At 40.1% G+C, this 11,746-nt stretch overlaps 1 protein-coding gene across 1 annotated transcript; it reads left to right on the top strand.

Moving 5' to 3' along the window:
• Positions 1-9,493: 9,493 nt before the first annotated feature.
• Positions 9,494-11,368, top strand: foxg1a (forkhead box G1a). The gene has a single exon (XM_007566269.2). It carries the CDS (start codon positions 9,529-9,531, stop codon positions 11,101-11,103), a length of 1,575 nt encoding a protein of 524 aa, XP_007566331.1. The 5' UTR covers positions 9,494-9,528; the 3' UTR covers positions 11,104-11,368.
• Positions 11,369-11,746: the final 378 nt, after the last annotated feature.

Raw genomic sequence — 11,746 nt, 5'->3', positions numbered from 1 at the left:
TAGTTTTCCCACAGCGCCCTCTAACTGTGATGAGGATCAACTAGTCCTGAGTCAAAACAGACGTTTCTCTTCATTTTTTCGCTTATCCAACGCTTGTGGAGTTAAGTTAGAAATGTAGCATTTCTAACTTAACTCCATTTCTAACAAAGACAACATCGATAATTTGTGTTATTTAGTCTTTTATGAGAGAAAAAATATGGAGGCTCATTTTTGAAAGCCATATTTCATCAAACGATTTTTACTTCTGCATAATTTAACAAAAATGTCTTTTGAATCCTTTGTCAAAACCCCACAGAAAGTCATCCATTTCAATCTAAATTGCTATTTGGTCTCTTTTACGCACGTTGTTTGTGAGCAAACTCCTACAGCTTTTAACATGTACACTAGGCTGTCACAATTGTTTAAAAAACAATAATAGCAATAAAAAATGTCTCCCATAAAAATTTAGACACTTTTTCAAATTAGGAGTAATTTGGCAATCCTAGCTGACCTAAAATGAAAAAGGTTCAACAAGATTTGACATCACACAGAGGAAAAAAGCATTATGTCTCTCTAGTCTTTCAATATCAGGTTTCAGTTTTATTAAGCTAAATACATCAGTTTACAGTGCTGTCACTGTGTTCACCCCTCACACATTTCTTGTATTTTTGCTTTTTTGTTCAACTTAAATGTTCAGGATCATAGCTGGTAATAATTTATGATTTCATTTATTATAGCGAAAAGAAACCCTTTAAATATAATAACTAGTTGTTCCACCTCTAGAAGCAACAACCTACACCAAGAGTTTATAATAAATGGTAACGAGTCTTTATCATCACCACTGAGGAACTTTGGCCTCCTTCCTTTTTGCAGAAACTATTTAATTCAGCCACATCAGTAGATTTATAAAAATAAATGAGAGTTTTATGGTAATGCTACACTGGATTTAAGTCTGTACCTTTGGCTAAGCCACTGAAAAACATAATTTCATTTCATTTCTGAGTCATTTGGATGTGGCTGTTCTGCTGTGCTTTGGATCACTGTGACTAAAACTTCCTGAACTAAAGGTGAGAAAATCTCCTGCAGGATTTTCTGGTAGAGCACCGTTCATGATTCCATCAATCATGGCAGCTTGTCCAGATCTTGAGGATGCATAGATTAGGCCAGACCCTCAGACCACCAACAGCATGTTTGACTGTGACCATGATGTTCTGTTCCTGAAATACTGTGTTACTAATAGGTAAGATGTAACATGACACAAACTTTCCATGAAGTTGCATTTCTGACATGTAAGTCTATATTTTACCAAATGTCTTGGAGATCATCAAGATGTTTTCTTTTCTGTGAGACGAGCTGTTATGTTCTGTTAGGTCAGCAGTGGTTCTGACCTGGAAACCTTCCTATGGAGATTTCCTGGAAGCGAATATGGACAGTTTCTCCATCTTATTGTTAAATCATGACCTCTGACCTTAGCTCAGGCAACGGGTCTGTAGATTTAGAAGTTGACCTGTTCTTTTTTGTCACCTCCAGAATTTATTATCAACAAGTTCTTGGAGTAATTTAGGTTTCTTAAGTTTGGCTCAACTTTCTCAAAAAGTTCATTCAGCAGTTAAAACGGGAGACAGTTACTTTTCCACACAGGCCAGGCTGGTCTGGATAGATTTTTCTCATAATAAATACAATCACAATTTTAAAATTCCTTTTTGTATGTACTAAGGTTATTTTAATAGAATACTAAAATTTAATTGTTGATCTGAAACATTTAAAGGAGATAAAAAAAGTTTAATAAAAACAGAAGAAATCTCCCACAAATGTAACTAAGTACATATATTTTTCGTCTTCCTTATAGCAATTTTGTAATATTTTTTATACCTTTTTACTTATGCTTGTGCTTTGCCTAATTCCGTGGTCCATACTCTTTCAGCCTCTCCACAGGTCAGTATACACATGCAGACATTTGAACTAAGGGTGGATTTTGCTTATATTTCAGAGCTTCTATTTTTTTTGTCTCAGTTTTTGTTCCCTAAGTAATCACACAGTGAATATTCAGATTTGGAAGAAAACAACAAAATTGTACATGTCGCAGCTGAATCACTGTCTGCAACCAAGAAGGAAGATTTTTTTCATCTATTTTGTCCCAAAGCTCTTTTGTTGTCTCTCTGCACGCTGTTAAAATCGTGATTTTGTTTTACTCAGAGTGTTCACCACAAAGAGTTTTAACTTAATCACCACAGGAGGCGGCTATGATCCAGGTAAGTGAAGAGGGTCTGTGTTGTTTTGTTTTATGACCGCATGGTGTCGCTGTTGATCCATTAATTACCCTCACGGCTCCCGCTCTGCGTCCGAGCTTTGGACCTGCGGCATCCAGCCGGGAGGCAGCGCGGTTCATGCATTTATTTGCAGCGCTTGGCATTGATTGGAGCATTAAACCTGCAGCGCCAACAAAGCTAATGATTCTCCTGCTTGTTTTTAACAGAAACACCGCAGCTAGTTCTCCCGTTTCCACTCAATCTTTCTACTTGTATTGATTTGGTCAACAACAGACAAACAACTTTCGAAACCTTCTAAAATAAGTTCTTCTTCTTCTTTTATCTTTTGGGAAATACTGCAGTGTAATTTAGATCCCATCTGAGCGGAATGAAGGAGAATCATTATAGACGTTTTATACCTGGTTTCTAATGGGTTTTTTTTAAATCAAAGTTTTAAAGCACAAACCTCCTCCAAAAGGTCCAACTAAATCTGCTCCGGAGGGAATCCTGTCTCTCTTGTGTTTTCTTTCCAGAAACAAATGTTCACAAAACCCCGGATATATTTAATGGCTTTAGCTGTTTGGTTTTGTGTCTTTATATTTTACTGAAATAAAGTAATCTTTATAATTAAAATGGATTGTTATTATGTTGTTAAAGGAAAAATAAATAAATAAAAATTCATGTTTATGCCATAGAATTACTGAACGGAAACGTCATTTTCGTTTAGGCCATGTGGATTTACAGGTTTTAAATTTGTTCGGCTTCAAAATGATGTTTTAGCTCAAACTGTCAAGGAGCTATTTAATATAAATGCAGAGCAAAATCCAGTCGATCTTTTCCTCTGCTGTATAAAACAGACTGAATCTGATCCCAGTTGGATCTGTGAGGCGGTTCCTTTTGGCCATTAAAAGTAAAGTTTTTGTTTATTGTTCAAAAAGTTTTCAGGTGCGCCAAAAACGCCGTTTTAGACATCAACTGTTTGCGTTTTCTTATGTTCTTTATTTATTGATTAATTTATTTAGCTTATTTCGTAGTTAAGCAGAAAATAAATGTGATGAATCTACTGAAGCAATAAACATTCCCCTTGTCCACCTCACCAGGATGAATTTAATACATTTTTTTTGACGTTGTCAAAATTAAAATTTATTTTAAAAATAAACATTGCAGCATTACAGATATACCTCACAAATGCAACCCCTCTGAGTATAAAAGTCACTCAAACCAAAATGTTGCGGATGTATTTAGAAAATTCCACTTTAAGCAAATGAATTACGCCGTTAATCACAACGTGTTTTTTGTTTTTGTTTCTTATTTCAAACTTATTTTTCAATCCTAAAAAAAGAAGAAGTATTTTGTTAAAATAACACAATGTCAGTTTAAGCGCAGATACTGCAAGAAACCCTCTTTTTTTGGTAAAAATATGATGTCAGAATCGAAAAAATAATAATTTTAAGACAAAACCTGAGAAGGTGAAACTCAGAACAGTTGGTCCGTTTATTCAGAGGTCAGCGCTGTTCCTTCACTGCTGCTGTCCTCAAAGAAAAAAGACTAACTGCAGAGTGAAAATGAAATTAATTTACACGTATATATTTTTGCTTCAGAATCCATTTCATCATCTCTCGTTTCGTCACAGCATAAAACGTACAAATTTAACAGGATTTTGCAAGAGGGATAAACATATTTAAATAAGTAAAATCTAAAAACATTTGAAATAAGAATAAGATGAATAACAAATGAAATTATAATATGAAAAAATATATATGTGAAATCTTTATGCAAATCAGGCTAACCGTGTCATTTTTAAAAAGTCCTTCAGGTCTCAGGAGCCCAGAGCTGATGGGAGTCAGAAACATTTCCTGGGAGGCTTTTATGAAAACTTACAGCGTCCCACCCCTTAAGGTACTAAAGGGTCTGAATTTCTCTTAGAACCAAACAATTCCCTTTTGGTAAAAATAGTTCATCTTAAGGAACTCCAAAAAAAAAATTTCCTTGATTCACAAGATTCTGCTGAAAATGACAGATCTCATCATTATTGTACTCTACAGATTTTATATTTATATTTATTGTATGGGTAAATCAACAAGCTTGTTCACATTATTTTTTTTTTATCTTCATTTTGTTTAAGTTATTTTGCTTCATTGTGTTATTTTGTTTTATTATTATTTTTTTTTAAGATGAAGCCACACTGCTGTAATAATTAATATAATTCCTGACATCATTATTAGGATCCCCAGAAACTTTGTTAACTTTCCCATATTTTAGTGAACAGTATTTCAGGTATGACTTAAATGTTACTGGATTTTTCTGAAAGGACGGGTCAAAGGTCAAAGGGGCCGCTGTGAGCAGATGTTATTGTTAGGTCACGTGAGTTAAATTAACATGAGACCTGTGGAGACCAGCCACTGACCACTGGCCATAAGAACCCGCCCCAGCCAAAACGCGCACACACACACACACACACACACACTATCCTGTTCATTAACCACACTCTGCAAACTGTTAAGCAGTATTCAGAAGAGTGCTCTTTCTATAATAGTAATCCAACATGGCTGCTATGTGTGAAAAGCCACAGTAGCTTTGTGTGTAAAACTCTTGTCTAGTTTCCGCTAACGCTGAAAATACATCATTTCGCAATTACCGTGTTTCTGTTAAATAAGAAGCGCAACTAAAATCACACGTGAAAAAGTTTGTTCAAGTAAGACGTCATTAAAAAAACGCCACAAGCTCCCAACACTACTTCCTGTTGTCTTCTTCTTCTTGATTTCCGCCAGAGGCAACATCCGGTTGTTGATCACGTGACTCGTGTGATGCGAAAAAAGTGTTTTCATTGCCAATTTCGGCCAGAAAAACCGCTCTCCTCAACCTAGCGCCAAAACCTTGTCAAATTGCGCAGTCATAGGGTTAATGGAAACGCAGATAGAGATAACTGCAGTGGTGAACTGTTCGTTTGTCTCTGTTACCAGTTGAGTAACCCACAGCCTCTGGTGCTGAACATGTTCTGTTACTGGATGAATACTGACAGAAACACGTTTTTATCGGCTTGTTCAGTGAACTGGAGTTCGGCTGCTGCTCATCACAACAACAGACTGCTCCCTGTGGTGTTCTGGCATGCAGCTGGAATATGAAGACACTGCTATGAAGTCATTCCAAGATCTAAATTCTGAACTTCTTGTCAAAGTAAAATGCAGCATCACGACATTGTGAATTAAAATCTTAATCAAATTCTAGAAATATAATTGACATAAAAAGGAAGAACCATCCTATGTTAGCTTTGAGTTTTTACATGTAGCTGCTCAGGTTTTCATAAGTTTCAAAAATGATTTGAGTTCAACACAAACACACGACATATCCCTCACTCTGTCATTATCAACATGAAGCCAAATGAAAAAGTTTGTGACAACTAATGGTGAAAATAAAATCCTAGAATTTCTTCTGAAATTCTCAAGGTCTGACTTTTAAAAAGTGCTTTCAATAGTTTAAGTGGCTCAAATACATTGTGAAAAACATTTTTAAATATAGATTTTTTCTAAACCTGTAAACCCAACAAAATTTTTGCATTAAGGCTGGAAACCAGCTGCAATCTGTAAGAGCAGCCAGAGGAAGCTCTCAGTCCACCGACTCCTGAGAAACCACAGGGATCCCTCTCGGCTTTGTCAGGTTGGATGTTTTACTTTGTGCTTTTCTTCTCCATTTCTATCTGGAGGGGTGAGGGGGCGGTGGGGGGGAAGAAAACCCTGTTTTGAGCTGACCAGTGACGATTAGCCACAAACTTAGACATGTTCCTGCTAAAGCAAACATCTGTGTTCCAGGGGAAAACAGCAGATGGTGAAAACATGCTGCCTCACATCCATCACAAGCACAACTTCACCAAAACGTGGAGGACTGAGCTTTGCTTCACCTGTAAAGGTTTAATGAGGAGAGTAAATCTATGCACATGGACTTAAGCTTTGTATTTGTTTTAGATCAGTGTTCCCTTGGAGGTCAAAGGTCAATTTTATATTCATTTCTATTAGTAACTGTGATTAACATAATTGGACCTGGGATATTTTTTAAAGGATCTCTGAGTGGCACTGAGCTCCTTCAGGAAGTCATAAAAACCCCATCAAAGAATCAAATATTATTTTTTCGTGTTAATTAGTGATGATGCCCTCTTTCTGTCATTTAAATTGTTTTTATTCAGATATGTTGCTGAATACACAATAAACATTTATTTTGGCTGAAAAGTTTAACATGTTGCACAATGACCCAATTTTTAGTCACAATCTCTTGTTGTCAGCATGAGGCAAAAACAGATTATATTTAATATACATATAATTCTAAAGTTGAGCTTGGGAGTGTCTCCTCTTAGTTTTTAACAAAACTTTAAAGTTTCATTTCTTGAAGAAATCAATTTCTGAGGAAATTTGTATTGTTGTTATTTTTTGTTGAGTTGAAAATGTAAACATAACTAAAGAAATGTGGAAAAGATTAATAGTAAATTATGTCTGGTATAGTGTGATAATCCCAAATCTTATATTTAACAGCAAATAAAATAAAATAAACGTCACTTTAAACCAACGGAACCAGAAAGGAACCAGTTCAGGTCCAATCCAGATCCAGGAGAGTCTGTGAATGAATCAGGCAGGTTGCTTTGGTCCAAACTCCACCAGCCAACCTGATGAGGTGTAGATTTGTTTTTGTGTGAATCAGTAAAAAATGATTGAGAGTCAGTTTGAGACGGACAGGTTCTGATTTCAAGCATTTTTATTCCCTCCTGGATTTGATTGGACCTTTTACTGTGAGTCAGTCCTGCCTTCTCCTCTGTCCATCTGAACACTTTGTGGTCTAAATGTTCCCTCCACATGCTGGCAGCTCACAGGCTTCAGAGAGCGACACTCAATAAATGAACCATGGTTTAGTTAAAATCCTTGAACTTGTCATAGATTCTCTTAATATTAGATCTTTATCGTCAGATATTAAACAATTTTGTTGCAGTAGAGATAGGAAGATGTGAAATGAAATTTAGAAAACAATCCAAACTGATATTAGGTGCAGATAACAGTTCTTATTGAATATTTTTGGTCGTGCTTGTGAATGCAGCCCATCCTCCGCCTCCTGCAGGATCCAGCCTGGCGGACCAACAGGATCCTGCAGCTCAGCATCCAGACGGAACGATCCGTCCTCAGCCACCAGGAAGCCACACAAAGGCACAGAAAAACCCATGGAATTATCTTCAACAACAACAACAGCAACAGCAACAACAACAACAACAACAACAACAACAACAACAACAACAATAATGATAATAGTAATACAATAAACATTTGCAAAGAAAATTTACGCGCGGCTTTTCGTGCATTACATTTTTTTTTTAATAATTATGAAGTTTTTTCTGCGCAGCCGCTGAAGCAGCGCAATAAATCAGACCAATTATTTGCCTTGTGAGGGGACAAAAAACAAAAAACAAAACAAAACACAAACACACAATAAACATCAGTTATCATAAACATCAGTTATCGAGATGGTAAGAAGATGCACTGACCACAAAATATGTCACGTGACAATACCAAAATAAATAAACAAATGTAAAAAAAAAAAAACATTTCTAAGTTATACATATATATATGTATATAAAATAAAATCCAAAGTGTTTCATGGTGAGGTGTCCACACTGGCGGCCTGTTTCGAAGCTGTTTCGAAGCTTCACTCAAGTGTTAAAATAAGGCGGATTGAGATATGTTTTTATAAATGCAAGAAATAAAATTATTATTTAAAAAAAATCTTATGTGGAGTTTTCTTTTAAACATGTTCCTTTATGAATGTGTGACAGTAACCTCATATGAATAAAACACTGACGCGTTGCTGGTGCAGAATGGCGGGCAGGCTCTGTAACAGGTTCACCCAGTTGCTCCGCGGCTCTGCAGGCGGAGCAGAGCTGCTGTTTGTGAGATTTTAAACTTTGAATGATGTTCTGCAACAGAGACGATGAGAAGAGTTCCACGAGGAGGTGTTTGGTGTGTTTCTATTTGGGTAAGCTGTGAGTGAGGCTGGCCCTTATGGCAGGAACATGGTGTCTGTGCGCTAAAACGCTCCGCTTTTCTGACCCATTTCTTCCCTTTGACACGGAGCGCGGTGATGCTTGGAGCCAGCTGTGAGGGATCCTGGCAGGAACCGCTCGGCTTGTTGTGGAATTATTGTGAAACATTTCGGAGCAGTTTGACTCACTTTGCGGCCTGTGTGAAGCGATGACGCGCTAATGTGATCCCGGCCTGTAAAACATGAACCAAATCCCGCTTCAAGATAAAAAAAATAAATAAAAAATATGAATAATTAAAAAATTCAGACTGACAAAATGTGTCACATCTCCTTATAGTTTAGTCATGCCTCTGTTTTGTCCCGGTTTAATTTCAACAACCCTCGGCGCGTCTTCATTATCTCCGTTTCTAAATGAGCAGAGCCTGTTTTTCCTCCACTTCTGTTTGTTTGGTGAAACTGTCCTCCAGCAGGAGGAAGGTAGGAGTGAAGCAGCCGACTGATATGCAACTCTTTCCGCCTCCCCGCTGCATATTTCACGCTCATTTTACAGGATGCACGATTTTTTTTTGAGACACACTCCGTGTTTCTGTCTGCTGCGACCCCCCCCCACTCCATCACCACCAACCCCCTCTGCATGTCCTGACCGTGTCCGTGCCCGTGCCCTCCGGACTCCCTCTCTGTTTATTTTCCCTCAGAGATGGGATGTAAACAGTTTTGCAGACGCCTAAGGGGCAAATATTTGAATCGAAGGAGTGTAAATGTGAGGAGCGGCGAGGATTTGGGTTGACGCATGCACGGTGCGCGCTTCCAGCTCCGGTTTAGGTGGAGGGAGGGGTGGAGGGTGATCAGTGTTGATGGGGCGCTGCAAAAAGTTTTCCATCGTCCTGCCAGTGTCGCTCTTCTTCAAGGTGTCAGAAAAGTTCAGGCTCATAGCGGGAAACGATTACGCTTATTTGTCGGAGGTGTAAAATTTCCATCTTCTCATATGATGCAAGCCGGTGTGATAAATAAATAAATAAATAAATAAATAAATAAATAAATAAATGTATATAATCATCGCTAAACAAACAACCACTTTCATGCAGCAGATTTTCGGGTTGTTTCATCCATTCTCCTGCAGCCGGGAGCAAAGTCCTGGAGCTGCTTGGCATTTTTTGCAGCGTGCCAGTTATTGGCGGATGTGCGTGTTTCTCCGCGCGTCGTGATTGGCTGAGCGCTCAGTGGACGCCTTAATGTTTAATACTAATGTTCCCCTGGTTGGCTGAGGACTGGGAAGGTCCAACCAATGTTTTTCACTTGCTTTAGTGGCTGCGGCTCCCTAATTAATTGCAGCTATCTGTCTCCTATCGATGTGTGTGTACATGTGTGTTGTGTGTGTTTCCCCTTTCCTCCCCAAACCGAACATGAAATAGTTTGTTGGGCTATACTTTCTTTCTTCCTTTCTAATCCCCCCTTCCTTCCTTCCCGTCCTGGTTCGCTGGTGGAGACCGGGAGGACTGAAACCCAGCTGTGTTCGCCGCCCGCCTCTGCTCGCCGCCGGTTCCCCCCTCACTGCTCGGTGATGTTGGACATGGGAGAGCGCAAAGAGGTGAAGATGATTCCCAAATCGTCGTTCAGTATAAACAGTTTGGTGCCGGAGGCCGTGCAAAGCGACAACAACAACAGTCACCACCACCACCACCACCACCACCAGAACCAGAGCCAGAACCAGCACCGAGTTGTTGGTCCGGATGATGCCGAGCAGAAGGCGCCTCTCCCGGCCTCGCAGCCGGACGTCAAAGCTGACCCGAAAAGTGAGTCACTGAACCCGGAGAGCTGCCCGGAGGAGAAGCAGGAGGAGAAGAAGGACGGGAAAGAGGGAGAGAAGGACGGAGAGAAGAAAAGTGGCAAGTACGAAAAACCTCCTTTCAGCTACAACGCTCTAATAATGATGGCTATCAGGCAGAGTCCGGAGAAGCGGCTCACTCTCAACGGCATTTATGAGTTCATCATGAAAAACTTTCCGTATTACCGGGAGAACAAGCAGGGCTGGCAGAACTCCATCAGACACAACCTCAGCCTCAATAAGTGCTTTGTCAAGGTGCCTCGGCACTACGATGACCCCGGGAAGGGGAACTACTGGATGCTGGACCCCAGCAGCGACGACGTCTTCATCGGTGGAACCACTGGGAAGCTCCGCCGACGCTCCACCACATCACGGGCCAAGCTGGCTTTCAAGCGCGGTGCCCGGTTGACCTCCGGGCTGACCTTCATGGACCGGGCCGGCTCCTTATACTGGCCGATGTCCCCCTTCCTCTCCCTTCACCACCCGCGGGCCGCCGGTGCCCTCGGCTACAACGGGACCTCGTCTGGATACCCGGGCCACCCGATGTCCTACAGCAGCATGCTCACGCAGAACATGAGCAACAACCACTCATCGTTCCCGTCGTCCAACGGGCTCAGCATGGACCGGCTGGTCGGTGGGGACCTCCCCTACGCGACGCACCACCTGACGGCGGCGGCCCTGGCGGCCTCGGCGGTGCCCTGCGGCCTCTCTGTGCCTTGCTCCGGGGCCACTTATTCATTGAACCCGTGCTCGGTGAACTTGTTGGCCGGACAGACGAGTTACTTTTTCCCCCATGTCCCACACCCGACTATGAGCTCACAGACCGGCGCCGGAGGCGGTGGCTCATTGCAGGCTGCCCGGGCTTCGGCTTCCAATTCTCCCCAGGCTCCCTCCTCTTCCTCGCTGCCATGTGACACTCTTAGGCCGGCTTTGTCCGGCTCTCTACCCGCCTTCTCCTCGGGACTTTCCGGGGGTTTGTCTGACTATTTCACACATCAGAACCAGGGGTCAACTTCTAACCCGCTCATACACTAACTCCCCTCCGACCCCCACTCCCCTGAACTTCATCCATCCATTCATCAATTCATCCATCCATCCATCCATGAAGGAGTGATAATCTCAAAATGATTGGAACACTAACGTGATCGTTTTTAACACTGAACATTTAAAATGTAAAAAAAAAAGACAAATTATTATAAACTACTACCTATTATAGAAAAAAGAAGAGAGACTGCAAAACAAAAAAAGAGCAGCACTGAGAAACTCACAGAAAGCAGCACTGACATTTCCAGGTATTTTTTTTTAAATATTATTATTATTATTATTATTACTATTATTATGGTTTCTTCTTCATGTTCTTCTCGTTGTTGTTCTGCCCCATCTCCTCCTGCAGTTTTAATTTCTGTGTACATAATGTGTGTTCTAAGTGTCCGGGGTTTGTCTTCTGTATAATAATGTCAGTCAGTGACGTGCAATGTGATCTGAGATAGGAAGCGGAGAGAATGATGAGAGCGCAGCTTTGCTCACGTTTTTATTTTCTTGTTGGAGGAGGCAAGTTTTTTTTTTATATTAGAATGAGTATTTAAATTAGTTTTGTTTTATTAAAGATTGTTTAATAATAATAATAATAATAATAATAATAATAATAATAATAATAATAATAATAATAATAGAGTCA

Source organism: Poecilia formosa, unplaced genomic scaffold, assembly GCF_000485575.1.
Source record: "Poecilia formosa unplaced genomic scaffold, Poecilia_formosa-5.1.2 Scaffold189, whole genome shotgun sequence".
Lineage (NCBI taxonomy): Eukaryota > Metazoa > Chordata > Actinopteri > Cyprinodontiformes > Poeciliidae > Poecilia > Poecilia formosa.
This window is presented reverse-complemented; position numbering and strand designations above follow the sequence as displayed.